This window comes from Clupea harengus, chromosome 18, assembly GCF_900700415.2.
Source record: "Clupea harengus chromosome 18, Ch_v2.0.2, whole genome shotgun sequence".
NCBI lineage: Eukaryota > Metazoa > Chordata > Actinopteri > Clupeiformes > Clupeidae > Clupea > Clupea harengus.
In genome coordinates, this window is record NC_045169.1 from 4454300 (window position 1) to 4474680 (window position 20381).

Consider the following 20381-nt stretch of genomic DNA (forward strand, 5'->3'; position numbering starts at 1 on the left):
ATAATATACGACTTAAAACTATTGTATCTCGAAAAGGATTTTACCATTCACTCTTATACTCCTGGTACAATGTTTGCATTTGTGCTGAGTCCCAGTGGAGATATGTCAACCCTGAGGGCCCCGGCGAACGCCCCCTCTTGCCCTGCCCTCCCAACCGACAACCAGGAGCAACAGGTTTGGGGAGGGAGGATAGGAGGGCAGGAATGCCCCTTGAAAAAGTGTTCTCAGTGGTCAGCCCTGACTACTGGATCCCCCACCTTAACTGACGTTCTATCTGTCTCTGTCTCTCTCGCTCGCTCTCCATCTCCCGCTCTGGCCCCGTACTGTATCGCTTAGGGTCACAGGAGGAGAGGCCAAACAAACAAACAAACAAACAAACAAAAGAGAGAGGGACCTCTGCACAAAGCCGTGAACCGATGAGTGGATGTGTGCTGTACATTTACTTGATATTTATTATAATTATTTATGGTTGCATTAACTTAAAACTTTTTCCCTGTCTTGCCTCTGCTCATCTGGAGTCCAGCGCGCTGTCAGGCGGAAGGACTGTGCGGAGGTGATGAAAGAACAAGAAGAGAAAAAAAAATAAAAACAAACAACCAACATGGAAAAACAAAATGGAGTTCAGGAATTCTGTGTCACAACAATAAAGATGTCTTGTTGTAAGGCTGTCCTGTTTCCCTGAGTGTCTGATTAACAGCGGTATTGTGGGTAGATATGCCGTGTTCTTGCACAGCGTGTTCCGTCCCGATGTATTGTGAATGTGATTGACATGTTGTGTCCACCTTGGTTCATCTCAGTAGTTCCAGACTAAAGCTTTATTTTTTTCTCTTCATTTTCATCCCAGCTGACTCGGTGAGAGCTTGTTCCCTTTTCTCATTAGCTCGTTATGTGAGGCCTCAGTCTTTTTCATTGTCTGTGCTGACGACTCAATCAAAAGTCTTTGGGGGGGGGGCCCAAGGCTTTTCAAGCCAGTGAGATCCAGGCTAGTCCAGTTGGAGCTGGTAACAACCCACCCCACCTTAATGACTGGGTCTGTCAACACGCCAGACTTGCCTTTGACACCCGGCGATTCACCTGTTGGCATCACTAACATATAAAGCCTAATTTCTGTTTTATCACGTGTGCTGCTTATATAGTCTGGAAAGGATGTTTACTGCACAGCAAACCAATTACATTATTTCTGCTGGCTGCCTTATAGGCCAAAATAATTTGTAATAGTCTTAATTCTTGTTCTTCGTAAGTCTCACAAAAACATACCCAAGTGAAGGTTATCAGTCAGCAATTATTTATCTTTATCGGATGTACCACATTGTCATGTTTGTCCTGTCTTCTTAATCTCCCCTATCTGATAAGAGACATGTTACATGTTAAACCTTCTTACGCATATCTTCAAAAATTCCATCAGAGTTATGCTGAGGCAGCTTCTTTCCTCACATAATCTAACCTTCAATTTATGAGGGGGGTAACTTCCTCTTATTTACCAACCAAAGGCTAAAACCATCTTATGGTTAGGATCTTTAGCCTCTTCTTACGGCTAAAAGCATCTTAAAATGCCTTATGAGGCAAACAGGCTAAAAGCATTTCGTACAAACATCCATATACTTTTTACTTGTACATGCAAAGCAGACTCGAGCAAATCTGAAAAGCACCATAATTTAATTCTTTTTTCCCTTTTAAATAGAACATGTACAAAAATAGAGAGAAAGAAGAGTACAGTACAAGTATTTCTGCATTTGTTTCAGATGCCAATACATGCTTAATAAAAATATCTATACACCTAAAAATTCTATCGACTATAACAACATTCAAATCGATTAAGAGCAGTTTAAAAAACATGGAAGGTCAGTTAGTTACTTTACGTTAATCTTTCACACATTTGTTGCCAGCACACATTGTTTTATGAAGAATTTTTCATAGTTTACATTTGCCCAACTGAAAACGAGCGATTTAAAGAAGCATAGGAAAGTCCCTTCGGTCGAGTCTGGGGGCACGGTGTTTCTGGAATGATTTTGGGATCAAGTTGTCGGTTTGTTCCCAGAGTCAAGACGGCTAAAGTCTCAAGAGTTAAGTCTCCGGTCCTAGCAGTTCATGCCCAGCTGTTTCTTGAACCGGCGGAGCTGCTCCAGACTAATGTTGTTGCCGCCGCAGACCACCACTACCACTGGGCCTAGCTTCTGTGCCAGCTTGCCCTCCGACTGCAGCCGACGAATGATGTCGCTGTACACCGCAGCCAGGGCCGCGCCACAAGCCGGCTCCACCAACACTTTCTCGTCGTCTAAGGAGAGGAAGAGACAGAGAGGTTATGAGATGGAGTTAATGTAGTTGTGAAAAAATTGCTGAGTGGTCAGTTGGAAAGCACTTAATGGAGTATTTGGTAGGCTACTCGAACTTTTAGTGACTAATTTCACAGCTTCAGAATATGGTCTCTACATAATCAACGTCTTGGTTCATTAGAGTGGTAGCTCTCCCCGTCTACATGTTTTCTTTTTGTCTCCATTCCTAAACGTTTCTCCGATGTGCATCAGACTCACCAACGAACTGCTCAACAGCGTGGACGGCCTCCTGGTCCGTCACGAGCTCAGAGTAGACTGTGTGCTCTCCAACCAGTTTCATGGTCTGTGCAGATACGCGCGTGAGGCCCAACGTCGTCGCAATACTGCAGAAAGAGCGAAACATAAAGATCAGAGGACATGCCTGGTACAGAAAACTACCCTTGCTACCTGGCTCAGTTTGTTTACTTTTACTGTGTGGCCAAGGAAATGTGTTTAATACTGCTTTCTCTTAAGTCCACATTTTGTGAGACACTTTGACTGCAATTATTTTAGCCCTGAATTGCATTTATTTTCCCTGTGAGCATTTTCTCAATATTCTTCCTCACGAGTTTTGCACGTGTTGGACAATGGTGAGGTGACTCTCCTCACTAACCTGGTGATGGCTGGCAGCGTGACAAGTTCTCCGGCTTTCATGGCTGCATTCAGGCTGTGTGCCCCCACGGTCTCCATGGCGATGACTGGGACGTCATCCCAGCCGGCGTCCCGCAGGCCCATCACCACCCCATTCAGAAGACCCCCACCTCCCACGGACAGCACCACCGCCCCCGGCTTCTCATCCATGTCTGCTTCCAGCTCCTTCACCAGGGATGTGTGGCCCTCCCTACCAACACAGACAAAAAGAGCAGTTGAGTTTTACATCGTTAGAAAAAAACCTACTTTATTCAATATCAGGTCAAGAACGCATAGCCCCAGCAATGTCAAGACTGTCAGTTCAAGTTTTACTTTCACCAACACAAGAATTGTTCAAAAGTATGAATTCCATCACCACGGTGCTCTTTAGAAGAAGGGGAAAAAATCTATGTAAATGACATATTAAAATAATAAAAGACATTGGAAGGGAATGTTGCCTAGTAGTGAATATACAGTCTAATTCTAATCTTTGTAGCAATATAAAATGGCCAAAGCTCCCTTCGGGTAATTAACGGAGGTATATTCCTGGGAACCAAGAAATAAAAGTGTCATCCAATTTCTCCTTTTTGGTGATTTCCTTAAATGTCCACTACAGACGACACAAGTCTATGGATTGGTTCTCAGGAGGTTACGTGAAGTAATTAAGCAGATGCACTTCATTCAGGGCAGTTAAAATGGAGAACCATTTGTCTTCATGGCTGTAATTGCATAAGTGTCACTGTCCTCTGATAAAGTTTCCTCTTTAAGTAACCCTTATCAATCCTCACCTATTGTTATCTTCACTTTCCCTTATCTTTATGATTACCTACTCTATTTCTGCCTCTAGTTATGATGCAGAATACTGTAACACAGAGTGCAATGGAGTCAATGTGTTTCAAAGTGCAATGATACTGTATCTCATGTAAGTGTGTGAACGGCTGACACAGTGGTAACTCGGAGTGCTTACCAAATAAGTGGATTGTCGAAGGGAGAGATGAAGACCCAGTCTGGGTTATTGACTGCGAGCTGACGGCCATATTCAATGCTTTCATTAAGAGCCTGTGAGGTGGAAACACACCGGACATCAGTTTATTGGCATACATTAAATACTTTGGAGTCAATGTGAAAGGGTGTGTAAGAAAAAGGAAGTTTCTTTGTGTTTATTGCGGCAATCTGTCTTTATTCCAGTAAAGTGCAGTAACGAAGCACGTGGCACATACTCCCGATTCAGCGGTGCAGATCTGAACCACAAGTATCTCCAACTCTAGCCATATATATAGTGTTTAAGACACCTCCTGTAAATGAGCTAGGCTTGAAATGCAAACAGGTCTAGCAACCTTTTGTTGTTCTGTATGATAATCAGTTTTCTCTGACCTGCTGCCTGAGATGGTTCTCAATGCTTTCAATGGCCTGCTGCCTGAGATGGTTCCCATTCCCATACTATGATTAATTGCAGTCACAAACACCTTAGTTTGCTTTCTGACCCCAGGTGTCTGAGCAAATCCAGTGTGGGGACCTTTCCTTTGTTACCATGATAAGATTACCATTTTGGATAGCAGCTGCTGATCATGAATCTCATGTCATTTCTTACAGGTGTAAATGTAAACTCTGGTGCACTGTGCATCAAAATGAATTAAGGTTAAAGCATCTATGTCCGTACATTAGTAAATGCACATGTAGCTCATTCTGGTGTTTTGATATTGAAATGTTTTCAGCTGCCAGGATATCACTCACTTTGCCGTGGATGATCACGTCTGCCCCCTCGTCTTTGAGACTCTGAACTGTTTGGGCAGGGGTCACGCTGGGCACCACGATGGTAGCGGGCACCCCCAGTTTACGGGCAGAGTAGGCTGCTGCCATCCCAGCATTACCACCTTTGGTAACAGAGAAGGGATATGATTATGACACTCACAGTGTGAATATGAACTGCTTTTATATGACCATTATATGATCTCTTAAAGTGCCCAGACCAAAGAACTGATATAAAATTATGTTTCGTTTAGTTTGCAGTGTAATTTCTTTCTTTTTTTCAACTTTTTGTATACTGTTTGTTTACTTTTGTATTAAGGCTCTGAGCAATTTTGAGACCGCCAGTAGATGACTCACCTGAACAGCAGACAAATCTCACGCATCCTTGCTCTGCCCACTAAAGGATGGAAAGAAGCAAAGAAAAAGCCCTTGAGTCACAGCTGCACTCTTTCATTATACGTAGTAAAAAAAGGAAGCCCAGCAGAGCCTCAATAATCGTCTCAATAATCCATCCACCCGTGAATCCCCTTTTTTAGGACCCAAATACCAAAGTGTGCCCATGCCAACTAGCTGTGCCATGGTGACTAACCCATCTTAAACTGGTCTGTTCTAGTTGTAACTGGAACTCACAGAACCAAGCCCCCCACCCCCACCCCATCACAACAGAGGGTCTCCCCTTTCCTCAATGCACATGCTACAAACACGATAAACACCCATGACGTGTCCTCACAACATAGCAAAGGCCTGGTCTTAACCAAAATCCTAGGTAGATTTAGATTCTATACTTCTTAACACTTTCAACTGTTTGATTGTGGTACACAGCATGTTAAATCCTCTCTGAGCAGGCAGCGGTGGTTCTCCCTTACCGTCTTGCAGAGGTGTCCAATGCCTCTGATCTTGAAGGAGCCAGTGGGCTGGGCTGAGTCCAGCTTCAGGTAGATAGAAGTGCCGGCCAGCTTGGACAGGGGCAAGCTCTCTCTCAGAGGAGTGGCCATGTGAAGGGAGCGCTTGGTCTTCATGGCTTACAGTGTCGGACAGATGAGTGGCACACAGCAAAAATGTTCCTGGCAGAGGAAAAAAAAGTGTTAACTCAAATAAATAACATATTATGGGGCATATTAAATATTGCCGTACTGGGAAGCCATCTCTGGATCCTAATACCTTAAGTTTGTTATGATGGTTGTTATTTAACATTGTCTAGAAGAGTTACATAAAAGCCCACTGTTTAAAATATAGGGTTAAACAGGGTTTCCAAACCGGAAAAGTAAATACATTTCCAACTGGAATCTAGTCGTTAAAAACAATAGCTAATTTTGTCAATACATTGGACAACAAATATTTTTTACAGACGAAGAAGATAAATATTACAGAGGAAATCATCTTACCTGATGAACGGACCTTGCGATGAGTCTCGGACGAGCAAATATTCCGTTTCTTCTAAGTTATCAGTCAAGTGACAACTTCACAAACCAGCGGGCTTATATGAGTCCTTCAAGCGCAAGTTCGTGTGACAGCTGGAATTTGGGGGACCAATCGTCTTCGGGGCTTCTTCGCACACCTCCAGACCACGCCTTGTTCCCTTTTGTTGTCATAAGAGGTCCATGGGGTCGCCAAGGGACTGAATGTCATCCGAATAAGGAATTTCCATCCCTTTGACATAGACAGCAAAAACAAACTTGATTCTATCGCGTTCCTTATCCAAAATTACTGGAAATGTTAGATTCGTTTGTCATTTCATTGACGAAGGCCTATGCCAATGGCCATCCGTGGTGCTAGTTTATGCTGGTTGCCGTTCATACCATTGCTAGTTTATCGTTATTTCTGCGTAAGAATTTGAAAAAGCTTGAATTTGTAAGCGCTTGAATATGTGAACTTGGTGTTAAAAGGTGAATGTATTCATTTAGCAAAATTATGCACACGTTCAGATAGCTAAGACTATACAACAGCAAGTGACTTCAAAGTTGTACTAAAGAGGTTAATTTTCTCCATTCATGTATTAAGAGTAATAAAAACAAAAAAGGTCCGCGTTCTGTTAATGTTAATGTGTCATGTTGACGTGTTATGACTTCTGGACCAAATAAAACGTGATATTCAACTAATGGTTCGCGATATCTGGGCATTACCAAAAGGGACGCTTCTATTTTGGCTCCGCACTACCAAAAGGGGGCCGGGGAGCGCAGACGACCGTCCAAGCTCAGCAGATGTCATGATGACTGCTCAAACCTGACCGATCCGGCTGGAGGGGTGGGGGGAAGGAGAGGGAAGGGGGTTGTAAGATATTTTCCTCAGACACACGATGTTCTGTGTGTACTTGTTTCCCTTCAGTTGAAACATGACGATGACAGCACATTCTCAGAAAATGCAGAATGACTTGACTATGACTATGTGGAGAAATCTCTTTGGTGCGTCGGTGGCATGATGGAAGCTCTTTGGCATATTAATGAATAGGCCTAAATAGTGACAGTAGGCTAGTCAACAAGATCATATGTCGTGTTCTGACAATGCATTTACAAATCATTCGAAATAATGTCAGGCTTAACTAAACCCATAGGCCTACTGTCTGTAGCTATTCTGGTTTCGAAAAACAGTCTGGAGCAGCAGAAGTGAATTTAAAAAGGGAAACAATCTGGCGTAGCAAAAGTTAACTAAAAGGGGGAAAAACATGGGACACCAGCAGTTGTGCAATTTGGTCATTGTCTCGACGTCTACAGGTAAGTAGTTTGATGAATGTGGACTCTGGCAGCCCGTCAAGCTGGTTTCTAGCGAATCGGACTGGGGTCTGCGGTCCGTCTTTCACGTGTGCCCACTGATCGGGTCATGGTCGGGCCGTTGACAAAAGAAAAAAAACACTTTTACCTGAGCCAATTTCAAATTTGTAGAATGATACATTCCCTGATTCACAAAAGCACATTCAATGGGCTGCATCAAATTACCACATCATCTATCTAGGCTATTTAGTACAGAAAATAAATTTCCGTAGGCTATGTTTTGTAGCCCTACTTTCGCGCTATCTAGTCCATCGATGTTTTGCATCATCCTTGGGGACGGTCAGATAACATCATTCGTCACAACAGGCCTAACTAAAAAAACATACTGTCTACAACGCTTGTGTCAAAACTGTTAATAACAACTATTGTAAATAACAACACATATGTCAACATTATGATGACATAGTCTGTGCTTTCTTCGAAACTTGAGGCATACAATGGAAAACGTCTTGAATGTCCATGATGTGCACAGAAACAGAACGCTTCGGCCTTAACCCTCAGGGGACACAGGCCTGTTTGACATTTTTAGGAAGTCTAACATGCCCATACTGTATGTTTTTTGTATATTTCCCCTAACTAAAAGTATTGATGCACCAGTGGCATATATGATTGTTTTCTAGAAGACCTCTGCAACACTAACATGAGAGCAAAAGGAATGCAGTCAAATCAAATTGTATTTAAATCAAATATAAACATACCCTTACAAAAACCCTCATTCAGAGGTGCTCAGAATTTGTACAAAAACTACCATTAGGGTACGCTAGCCTACTACCAATAATATTATAATTGCTAACAATAATGGAAATATTGTAATATTAAATGTTTGTAAATAAATGTTTGTAGGCTATATTAAATAACATTAACAAGGGTTTGCAATACACTGTTTTCGCATAGCAGATGTGTTTGAAATTGTACCTTACGAATAAAACAAATCACTCTGCAAATTAGAATAGTGCAACACTACCATCTAGTGGTATTTTGATGTTTTTCATACCATCCTGTAAGGACGCCTATGCTCCACCCGTTTTATATCGGATAGCTAATAATGGCTAATAGTATGTTAACATAATTAGAGGACTTATAAAGGAGTTGATTGTTTGATGATTTAGAGACGACGTAAATCGCATATGATTTTACTGAGGGGGAAAACTAGGGCTTTCGTGCACCGATTAATGATTATGATATAAACTGAATTGTGTTTATTTAAAGGCATCCCAGTTTATGTTCGATGTTGCCAAATGTATGCTGGATTTCCCTCTTGCAAGCCTACAAGGTAGTAGTTGTCAGTGCCAAAACACATGACTGTCATCTAGATGGTCACGTGATTAGGCTGTCGCTGAGTGTAAACATGGCGGCACACTTGTCCTATGGACGAGTTAATCTGAACATTTTAAGAGAAGCAGCGCGTAAAGATCTTCGAGAATTTTTGGACAAATGTGCAGGAAGCAAGGTATGACATTGCATTGTAGAAGCAAAATTAACTTTTAGATCTTAAGATCGTTGTCATTTTGGTCGTTAGCATGTAGCACAAAGATAGCTGGTTGGAAATGGCACAGTTGGCCTTACAAACATCCTTCCTTTCTGTGCAATGGTATTTTATCAACAATCTATGAAATAACGGTGGCACGATATATATCAAGACAACATGACAGGCGTATTGAATGTCAGTCGATGTGAATTCTCGGTCTTTTGAAAACGAGGATAACGTTTGTGGAAGTGATCAAGGTAGCTGACTTCCACTTCTCAAACCATTAAATCCAGTTATCGACAATGATCAAATACCAATTATTTTTCTATTTCCATAACGATATGAATTCCTTTTTTATCATCCATATAACAACGTAATGCGCCAGTTCACTGCTGTTGGCTAATGGGCTGTTATGTCAAGTCATGGGTACACTCGTGAAAATTGAAATAGCCAGGTTCATTGGCTGTTTATGCCGTTAACATGGTTAGCCAATGACAAGATGTATCTTTCCTCTTATTCTTAGGCTATTGTATGGGACGAGTACTTGACGGGGCCTTTTGGGTTGATTGCCCAGTACTCCTTATTGAAGGTAAGATGGAGTTCTCGTATAGCAGTGTTTCATAATAGAAGCACTATTAGAGGAGAGTATTTCTGTAGACTATGTAACAAGCACATGCATGACCACACTAACTCTCTCCATAGGAACATGAGGTGGAGAAGATGTTCACCCTCAAGAGTGGGAGGCTTCCACCGGCGGATGTTAAAAACATCATCTTCTTTGTGCGACCGAGACTGGAATTAATGGACATAATTGCAGAGAATATCTTAAGGTTACCCATCTCTCTCTCTCTCTCTCTCTCTCTCTCTCTCTCTCTTCCATACCTAAGAGTTTGTCGCTTACTGTTACAGAGTCCAATTCTGAATTCTTGTTTTTTGTTGTTGTTTTATTTTTTTTTATGGCAGTGAGGACAAACTTCAGACACCTCGTGAGTTCAACATTCTGTTTGTGCCGCGTCGGAGCATGCTCTGTGAGCAGAGGCTGAAAGAGCAAGGGGTTCTGGGATCTTTCACAAACATCGACGAGTACATCCTGGACCTCATCCCATATGACGGGGACCTCCTCTCCATGGAGTCTGAGAGTGCATTTAGGGTCAGTAATTCAGAAGACAAACAGTGGTAGCTGGCCCTGGTGTTTTTAGTTAGTGATGAATTCCACTTGTCAAGCTAATGGCTTTAACGTCCTTGGTTCTTTGTTTTTGACCGTTTATGTTTGTCTGTGCTTTGTCCTGATTGTTGTTATGATATTAGGTTTATGATATTAACATCCTGTCAAAACCTCTTTCTCTCCAGGAATGTTATTTGGAGAATGACCAGACAAGCCTGTATCACACAGCCAAAGGTCTAATGACCCTGCAGGCCCTCTATGGAACCATCCCACAGATCTTTGGCAAAGGAGAATGTGCGCGGGTGAGTGGCCACAACATCATCCATGTTAAATGCTGCAGCTAAATATGTCTTAAGGTAGTCAAGACACCTGATTCAAGACACAAATCTGTGTAACCTGAAGTACCCATCTGTTTTTGAAATGCTACATTGAGTTACAGTGTGAATGAAAATGCTTGTGGATTCATGACCATCTCACTCAATGTCACAACGTTCCCCTCCGTGCCCATGTTTCCCCCTGCAGCACGTGGCCAACATGATGCTGCGGATGAAGCGGGAGTTTGCGGGCAGCCAGACTCAGATCCTGCCCGTGTTTGACACGCTGCTTCTGCTGGACCGGAACGTGGACCTGCTCACCCCTCTGGCCACCCAGCTCACCTACGAGGGGCTCATCGACGAGATCTACGGCATCACCAATGGTACACACACACCCCAATGGAGGGCAAGCGGGGCCACATGAACACCCCACTCTGTTTACACCTCTCACTGTGAGGGTCATGTGATGCATATAGAATGTATAAGTCGTTTGATATCTCTTACTGCATAGGTGAGGCAATGTAAACAAAATTAGAAAGCATTCACCCAACATATGGTGAAGTCTGTATGTTATAGTTGTTATGTAACTGTAATTATATGTAATTCTAGTTCTGTTATTTAGGTATGGAAGTTATGCTATATTCTTTTTGGGAGTCTGCAATAGCATATAGGCTCTTCTGTAATAGCATATAGGCATTATTTGATGTATTTTAGCCCCACACATTCAGTATGTGGCCAGAGCCAGGTCTTGAAACTTTTCTTGATTTGATGACATTTTCCGTCTTCCATTCCTCCTGGGCTCAGGCTATGTGAAGCTTCCCCCTGAGAAGTTTGCCCAGAAGAAGCAGGGTGAGGGGGGCAAGGACCTGCCCACTGAGCCCAAGAAGATGCCGCTGAACTCAGCCGAGGAGCTGTACGCCGAGATCAGGGACAAGAACTTCAACGCCGTGGGGGCAGCACTGAGCAAGAAGGCCAAAATCATCTCTGCTGCGTTTGAGGTGAGAGCTTGTTCCCTGTGCCTGAGCACTGCTGCAGGGGATTACACAAAGCACACGCCAGGTTTGATCAGTGCAGGCGTCTGGATATGGTTCAGTCTGCTTTACAAAAGGTTTTGACTGAAATGTCTTGACTTGGCTTCATGCTACTGGATTTGTATGTCTGGAATTTGTTACAGAACTCATCTTTATTGATTTCTTCATGACACAAATTATAATGTTAGAAATCTGAATGTGCTAAGCAGCTCTGTAGCCAACAGTGTCATAGTTGAGTTCTGGAGCATATAGTGTGTTAAATGTGTTATACTTGACTAGCTTAAGAAGTCACAAGGTTGCTGAAAGCTTTTGAGGGATACTTTAATAATGTTAGCGTTATCATGCTATCCCTTGAACAATCAGCAGTTGCAAACTGATATTATCGCTTAAACCTGATATGCTAATGGCTTGGAATTGGCATCTTGATTGATTGTCATTCTTACATTGTGTGTGTGTGTGTCTGACTTACACTTGTCCTACATCTCATTCCTGTGTTTGTGTGTGTGTGTGTGTCTGACTTACACTTGTCCTACATCTCATTCCTGTCCATTGTTAATCAACGTTAATGACACTCAACCATTACCATGGTAACAGCAAGCCTCAACAACATAACAAGCCTTGATTTGAATCATTTTTTTCCAAACCAGCTGGGTGGTTCTTCGTTGGTGATCATTTTCCAAGAGTTCTGTAAACATTTGACCTCGGTGCTAATAACAGCCATCATTAACTGATGTCAAAATTTTAAGTCACAGACACATCTGATTTTAGATCACTATGTCATAATTGCTACTTAAAGCAGTGGATGTATATCAGTGAAATGCATCAAGTTAGCTACATTTCAACAGTGCGGTTGTGTATTGTTTTCAGGGCAATTCTGTTGGCTGTTTGCTAGTTAGCTTGCAAGTTTTAGATAAAAACTCAGCAATGCCTCTTTAAAAGTTGTGTTGCTTTTGAGGAGGTGTGAACAAAGTTCATTCATGTTTTCTTTATCTAGTTTGCTCTAAGTGTGTGATGGAGATAATTTCCAAACACTGTTAATGACTTAAGAATATATGAATCAAGTGCCTTGTATTAATATATTCCTTGGATGAATCATGTGCTTATGAAAGCAGGAACATGGCTTTTCAGCGTGTGTGTAACTTAGAATATTAGGTGCCACTTAGTCTGCATATGTACAAGAGCATGTTTAGACCAGAAGTGATTAGAAGGGTCGAACTGTGCTTCTTCTGACCTTGCAAAACTTCCATCCTTGCCTCGGACGTGAGAAATCCACCACGTGGTTTTCCCTGCTGAACGCTAAACTTCTGTCTATATAAACCTTGTGCGATGTGTTTGTCATTGCTTCACTTTCAGCCTTGCGCTGGGAGTGAGCCCGATTGCAATTGTTGTTTGTCTAATAAATATACTTATACAGTATGCAGCTCCGGAGTCCTGAGGTAACTAGGGTGAATTTTCACCTATCAGTGTGGTTCTTTAAAGAATAGCAGGAAAACATTTGGTGTAACATAACCCACATATGTTGAGTTTGATATTTAGATTTAATGACAGGTTGACAGGTAAATTGGAATAGCCCCTAAAATGCAGTTAAAATGCTAATAGAATTTCCTGCGTTGAAATGTTTGCCCTCGGTCTCATTTCTGTCATTTGATGTTCCCCTTCCTCCATCAGGAGCGGCACAACGCCAAGACTGTGGGTGAGATCAAGCAGTTTGTATCCCAGCTGCCCCACATGCAGGCAGCGCGCACCTCACTGGCCAATCACACCTCCATTGCGGAGCTCATCAAGGACATCACCAGTGAGTTTAACAACTCCTTAGCTGCTATGTTGAAAACCTTTTCAGTACTTCGCACTGCATTTTCGTTGTATGCGAATACAATGACAATAAAGGCTTTTCAATTCAACTTTACTTGTGTCACACACAGCATCGGAAGCTTTCTTTGACAATTTAACAGTGGAGCAGGAGTTCATGACTGGCGTAGACACAGATAAGGTGGCGTATTTCCCCTTTGTGTGTCTGTCTGTCTGTCTGTCTGTGTGTGTGTGTGTGGGTGTGTGTGTGTCAACTGGTTTACAATGGTTTTCTGCTGACTCGTAACAGGTCAACACGTATATTGAGGACTGCATTGCCCAGAAGGACCCTCTCCTCAAGATCCTGAGGCTGGTCTGCATGCAGTCTGTCTGCAACAATGGCCTCAAGCAGAAGGTGCTGGACTTCTACAAGAGGGAAATCCTGCAGGTAGAGCCAACATGGTGCCACAGTTTCTCAGCTTCATCATACAGATTCATCCTAGAATGGAAACAAAAAGATCTGTTGACCTAACCGAAGCCATTAGATTCTACTCTCCTCATAATTGACCAAAATGCCTCAGTTCTGACTAGTAAATATTGGTATTTAATATCTCTTCTGTAGATGCATTAACTGAGTATAAAAATCTGTTGAATCACAGACTTATGGCTATGAGCACCTCTTGACTCTAAACAACCTGGAGAAGGTTGGCCTGCTGAAGTCACAGATCACCACCAGGAACAACTACCCCACCATTCGCAAGACCCTCAAACTTTGGATGGAGGACGCCAATGAACAGGTGCACCCACAAGACAATGCTGCAGGATGACAATAGTGACTATGGCTTGTTAGCCTGAAAGCGCACTGTTCCAGTGATCTATCCCATATACTCGTCTCGTTCTGTTATGGGCTTAATTGTGCATGTCTGCCCCTTCCCCAGAATCCCAACGACATCTCGTACGTGTACAGCGGCTATGCTCCTCTGAGCGTTCGGCTGACGCAACTGTTGGCGCGGCCGGGCTGGAGGAGCATTGAGGAGGTGCTGAAACTGCTCCCTGGACCGCACTTCGAGGAGAGACAGCAGCTACCGCCGGGCCTTCATAAGAAACGTAAGTCTCAGGGGGAAGTGACCCGGTTTGTGCATGTTTATTTAACAGTATGGGGGAAATACTGATCGGCAGTGATATCACTGGTCTGACAAGTGTTATACTCCGATCAGTGCTGCAAGGAATTGTGGGTCAGAGAGCGAGTGACAAAAAGAAGGAGAAGGGCCAACAGAGGAGAGGAAAGGGAGAACAGGAGGCACAGTGAGAGACAAGTAGATAAGGGATGTCCGAGGGTAAAGCTGCATCTAGAGTGGAGTGATGCTTCTCTATTATTCCTGTACGGACGTGAGCCATGAGTGGCCATATGCTAGCAGCCGATAAGCACAGTCTTTGTTTGCCTTGCGTCCATTTTGTGTGTGGGGCAACGGTGATTTATACAGTGTGTCTTTGTGTGCCACCTGGCCTGTTTGATATGGTATGTCAACGCTGATTTCTTTGTGATTCCAGATAAATGACATTGAAATATTTCACACTTGTTTGAGATCTCATAAATGCGTGGAGAAAAAGGCACTCTTAGATGGTTGCCTAAAGTTCTGCCATCGTATGCAGCAGTGTGGATTTCAATAGAACTCCTTTATATTACACTCTCACTGCAGATTGTTCTTTCACTTTCACTAAATTGGACCGTCTTGTGTACGGATTCTGGACGTTATGTGTTAAGTCTTTGCCTGTGGGGTTGCAGACAGCATCTGTTGGGCTTGTTGTTGCATGTCTTTTTAGTGATGATGATGGGGTGATAATTGACAGAAAAATCATTTACACGTCCATTGTGAGAACAAAGGCTATTTGTCTGAACACGTTGTATATTGGGGTGTGCTTTCAATTTAACTAGTGTGCATCTCCATATCCATATCAGTAGTCATTTAGCTTGATAGTTGATAATCGAGTATGATTGCCATATTTCTAGACTGCTATGGTGCATATAAAGGTGCTACTGTTCCAGTTTCCCTATAAAGCACAAGCATGTCGTTTTTCTGCAGTTTTAACGTTACTATATTTATATTATATACATACGTAGTCTTTATTGTGCTGTTGCTGCATTCTACATACTTGTTATCAAAGAGGAGGAGTGATTTTCATATTTCGGCGGTTTATTTATAGCATTATAAAGCAATGTTGGATGTCGAATAATTTAGTAATATTAAACATCCTGATAGTTTTGGTCATTGATGTGATGCTATGACAATTTCATTTGGTTGCAACCCTAATTATCCCAGTTTAAAGTCCAAGTGTATGTAATTAAGTTGATGGTTTCAGAGAGGAGTGTTCAATAGCATGGCCATGGAACTCACAGGAGTTGTGAGCCAGACACAACTGTGTCTTGGTGTCTCTCCAGCGTAGTCATCATTTTGGGTGCGTATGTCTGCTCCCCAGGCCAGCAAGGAGAGAACCGAACCACGCTGGTGTTCTTCTTGGGGGGAGTGACCTATGCGGAGATCGCCGCCCTGCGGTTCCTCTCGCAGATGGAGGACAGTGGAACGGAGTACATCATCGCCACCACCAAGCTTATCAACGGAACCAGCTGGGTCAAATCCCTCATGGATCGGCCCGATCAGCAGGTCTGACTGTGACCAAAAGGACAAACAAACAAACAAATAAGGATGAGGAGAAAATGCAGCGGAAGGCAACAGACTGCTTCAGCTTGACTCATTGTGCCTGGTCAGTGCAGGTCAATGGGACTTTCTGGACAAAGAGATGTGGATACATGTGAAATATTATTATGTTATTTACCTAATATGAGACTTTTTCTTTGTTTTTTTTACATAATGCTTATGTAATACGTGTGCAAGTGCGTGCGTGCGTGTGTGTGTGTATGAGGAGAGAGAGGTAGAGAGAAATGCAAGCTACTATGAATGTTTAACATCTGCCTTTTAGGTCAAATGAAACTGATTCTGAATTGTTCTTACATGTGACTTAACAATAACAACTATAAAAGAAAGAAAATCTGGTAACTTTGTCTTCATAGCATGCATATTATACTTTCTTTGGCCAATGTTTTTGGCGAAAGCTTGTTGTATACAAATTAAGATTATGTTCTTAGGAAGACAAGCAGCTCCTTGACTCATGAATCCATCCATCATATAATGGTCATTTCATCAGGATAAGAAGTCTTCCACACGACCAACGAGCACAAAAGAACAAGGAGAATAGAGAACGGGGAAGCCTGTCCACTGACCGTCAGCAGTCTGGCTCAGTGGAGAACCAATTACCTGCCTAACAGGCCTGACGACCGGCCGATAATGGGCCTCTGCTGTCTGGGGACGTGCCCCAGCCAATCATAATCAGATGCTGTAGGACGCTGATTGAATCAAGAGGCCATTTGCTTCTTGTTCCGGTGGCTGACGCTGGCCGTGCTGGGGATAGAGTTGGAGTGCTGCATTTCGCCGGCCCAATCGATGTGCTAGTCGAATGCAGAGGTCTTTAGGCATCAGCAGGGATCCAGGAGGGGAATTGACCTAAAGACAGGGGCAGTTTCCAAGGAAGCCTAAAAACAGACTTGATGGAGGTTGTGCCCATTTTAGATCACTCTTTCTAGAGTGAGTTTAACCCCTAACACTTGAAACGGTGCTGTCAACTACTCAAAGTATTGATGGTATGAATTGGAATTATATAAATAAATCAGCATAATATTTAGCACTTGACACTATCAGAGCTGTGTCTAATCTAATGAAATGAAATACCAGAATAATAAAACGTCCACAAAAATAAAATAATGGGCCTAATCTTACATACGGTGTTATGCTCTGCAGTTGATAAAATACCTAATACAGATATTAAATGGTCCTCTCAAATCAACTCTACTCCTCAGCACAGTTGTAATCCTGATGAGAGCATGGCATCACCGGCTGATTAAAAACAACAATGTCTCAATAGAATTGGTATCCAGGGGAGAGCAGGGATTAGTCCATACGTCAAACCAATATGAACATGTCCAGCGGGAGACGACAAGCTCCGCCCTAACCAAGAGCAGGTGCATACAAGGCTTTTGCTTCCATTAGCGCAGCCCAAGGGTTCTCTGGGTCTTGTAATCAATTTAATTGCCTCTGGTCACTCCTACTGTATTAGGATTACAGGCAGCGCGAGCATCACAGCGCTATCTGTCTTTCCAAAAGGGCGTGTGTGGAAGCTCACGCGCACAGGGCAAACAGAACTATCGGAAGGATCCGATACGTCGCGCGAATTGACCCATGTAATGTTGTGATGAGGTAGGTTATTTAATTTAAGGTGTTACAGAGAACCTTTTTTCAACTTTTTCAACTTAAGGTAACACTATGCAACAATTTGACACCTTTTGAGATATGGTTTTACAGGCAACTAGTTTTGGTCAAATTAATTTGAATAGCATATGGTCATGTGAAGGACAGATAAACACCTTTGTCTTCCCCACTAGCTATCCAGGATATGCCCTGTGTAGTTCTGTGTAACGGGCTGGTACACCCTGCAAAAGTAGAAGAAAAGCTTTCAGACGCATGACATTGCCAGCTAAACTGCCAAAAGACACCAGTTAGTGTGTTGGCAAGCTTCTATGTCGGCTGGGCTGGTGTTTGCAAGGTCTTTATATGCCTTAGGTAGTTAACTTACTAGTTTTGGAACAGAACTCCGTATTGCTGCTTTAACTTTTTGATCATTCTCAGCCCATTCTGACCTTAAAATAGCCTACTGTCAATAACTGTTAATAGCACTTTCTGATGATAATTTCGCATAGTCTATTAGTCACACCCTACGGAAATAAACGGAAGCCTAGCCTATAACTTACTGAACTTAACTTTAACACAAGGTCTCCTTATGCCCAATATGCTATATACTGTTTTTCTTTAGGCTATTCGTGTTTTAAAAGAGTAAAATGGCAGGCACCGTTTGAAAATAGCGTGTAGCGTTAATGGAGATCGATCCAGAGTGCATCTACAGTTAAACCTATCTATTATTCATATTATGCCAACACAACCACCACTTATCTACACAAGTGTTTGCAGAATTTGTAAGAGCTCTAAATCATTTTCTTCCTCTTGTCCTCTGCAGGCAATTCCCCAGGGTTTATCATCCGTCTTCGTGAAGACCGCAAAAGGCAATATTTTGAAGATGGAGATTCTGTTTGAGCCGGAGCCTTTAACGCTCCGCTTTCTTCGAACTTTTAGAGAACTTCTCAGATTTGTCCTTTTCTGTTACACTGTATTGCTTGGGTCTTTGCTACTGGCTGGATGGACCACTTACTTCGTTATTGCAAAATAAGGAGACAAGATGACTGCAGTGCACGGAAAGGGGCAATCACACAAAGAGTAGCCTACCACTTGTAGAAAGGTGAATATTCATTCACTCTTTATGGACTAAATGACGCACTTTTACATGGCTATTAGTAAGTGACATAGCTAATTTGTCTGTTGTAATTATACTGTAGCCAAGGCTCGTGCACAACCAAGTTTGTCAAACAATTTGTCAAATATGCGCTTTCCCTCAGACTTGTAAACCTTCAAAGTAAATGCCAATATTCAAAATGAATTAAAATGAGATCTGTGTTTTTGCTGTTCTTGTGTTGACCTTTTTTTAAGCTTAGAATTTACAAATACCTCATCAGATTGGGTTTGACTTTGACACATGGTTTTAAACAAACATTTAAGCCTGTTTAACACAAAAGGAGTCACTGCAAATTGGTGATTGATCTGTTACTTGGAGGTTCAAGCAGAGAAGCTGGGTTGATATTGCTTCATTTTACCAACAACTGCACATCTGATAGGGTGAGAAATGTCCTATCCCCAAAAGATTGTGAGAATATGGTCCATGCTTTCTTATCTTCCACAATGCAGTATACTCGGGGATAAGCCAAGCTTCACTTCATAAGTTACAAGCGGTCCAAAATGCACCAGCTAGACTTTTAACTAAGACCAAGACGTTTGGCCGCGTTATACCAGTTTTAGCAGGGTTACCCTTTACTTTCCATCAAGGACTTTAAAGTCCTCTGAGGAGCTTTTACTGATTTTGTCTAATTTTACTTCAAAGGCTGGTCAAGCTTATATCGGTTTTAATGGTCATGGGTGCAACATTATGGAATAGTCTCCGTTTTTATGTTAGATCTGTTGTCTCTGTGGGCAGTTTTAAAACTCTCTTATTCGTCTTTATGTTTTAGCCTTTTTAATCTTTATTCTGTTTTTTTTTTCTTGTTTCTTTTTATTGTAAATTGATTAATCTCGACTGGAAAACACTTTGATACAACTCCTGTTGTTTTTAAATGTGCTATGTGACTTGACTTCAGATAATTTCTTCTGATGTAAGGGGGTGCACAATAATGCCAATGTTGTTTGGATGCAGGCCAAATTGAGCAAAATGACCTCCATAGGGGCCACTACAGTTGACATGTGAAGAACTGCTTCATGTAAAAATGTTAAATTTGGTATACTTACACTTGGCCTCATTTGATCACATTTTTCTGAAGTGCCAATTGGCTCGCTAATAAAATTCAGCAGTCAATATTGGCCAGTGTAAATGGCTGATCTTCATCAAACTTCATAGGGTCAATCATAATAGCACACAGAAGCTATGTACCAAATATGAAACAAATTAGCCTCAAGGGCGTGCTGTAATAAGTACATTTACATTTTGGATCCTGGATTGGAACAAACCCTCTTTTTTTCTGATTGCTCATAAGCTGACATTTTCCCCACTATTTCAATTTGAATTAAAAAGGCTGGGAAACAAATTCATTCCAGGCCACTCATCTGATCGTCATGAAGTTTGTTGTACATCGTCTCCAGACCATCCTTACACAGTTGTTCAAGGGATTTAGATTTGTCAAACCATTTCCAAGTTATACGTCAATCAAATTTGGAGGTGTGGCTTATAATGACTCTATGGCTAATATCCTGTTTTGTAAAAAGTGACCACATACTCTGGACACACATGATGGAGCTGCCATACAGGTTTACCTCCATGGCCTCCTCATGCATGCAGCTAACTTCCAGAGTGCCCTGGCAAATCTGAGAGAGGTCTTCTGTGCCATCCACCAAGCTGGCCGGCCACTTGTTCCAGAGAGATGCAGTGTTCCTGGGTCAACTAAATG

At 42.3% G+C, this 20381-nt stretch overlaps 2 protein-coding genes and 1 long non-coding RNA gene across 3 annotated transcripts; 2 read left to right on the forward strand and 1 right to left on the reverse strand.

Moving 5' to 3' along the window:
• Window positions 1–813: 813 nt before the first annotated feature.
• LOC105904315 (L-serine dehydratase/L-threonine deaminase) lies at window positions 814–6129 on the reverse strand. Its single transcript, XM_012832189.3, has 8 exons — window positions 6077–6129; window positions 5558–5755; window positions 5049–5088; window positions 4677–4816; window positions 3910–4001; window positions 2926–3153; window positions 2532–2656; window positions 814–2275 (listed from the first exon to the last, which is right to left on the reverse strand). Exons 2-8 carry the CDS (start codon window positions 5708–5710, stop codon window positions 2079–2081), a joined length of 975 nt encoding a protein of 324 aa, XP_012687643.2. The 5' UTR covers window positions 5711–5755; window positions 6077–6129; the 3' UTR covers window positions 814–2078.
• Window positions 6130–8741: 2612 nt separating this feature from the next.
• Window positions 8742–16281, forward strand: vps33a (VPS33A core subunit of CORVET and HOPS complexes). The gene is made up of 13 exons (XM_012832188.3): window positions 8742–8909; window positions 9451–9516; window positions 9630–9757; window positions 9891–10077; window positions 10278–10394; window positions 10615–10789; window positions 11211–11404; window positions 13106–13232; window positions 13360–13427; window positions 13536–13673; window positions 13885–14022; window positions 14164–14332; window positions 15704–16281. The coding sequence occupies exons 1-13, from the start codon at window positions 8808–8810 to the stop codon at window positions 15892–15894; spliced, it is 1800 nt and encodes a 599-aa protein (XP_012687642.1). The 5' UTR covers window positions 8742–8807; the 3' UTR covers window positions 15895–16281.
• A 444-nt stretch (window positions 16282–16725) lies between these two features.
• Window positions 16726–18847, forward strand: LOC116224668. Its single transcript, XR_004165681.2, has 2 exons — window positions 16726–17535; window positions 18350–18847. It is a non-coding gene; the product is annotated as an uncharacterized LOC116224668 (long non-coding RNA).
• Window positions 18848–20381: the final 1534 nt, after the last annotated feature.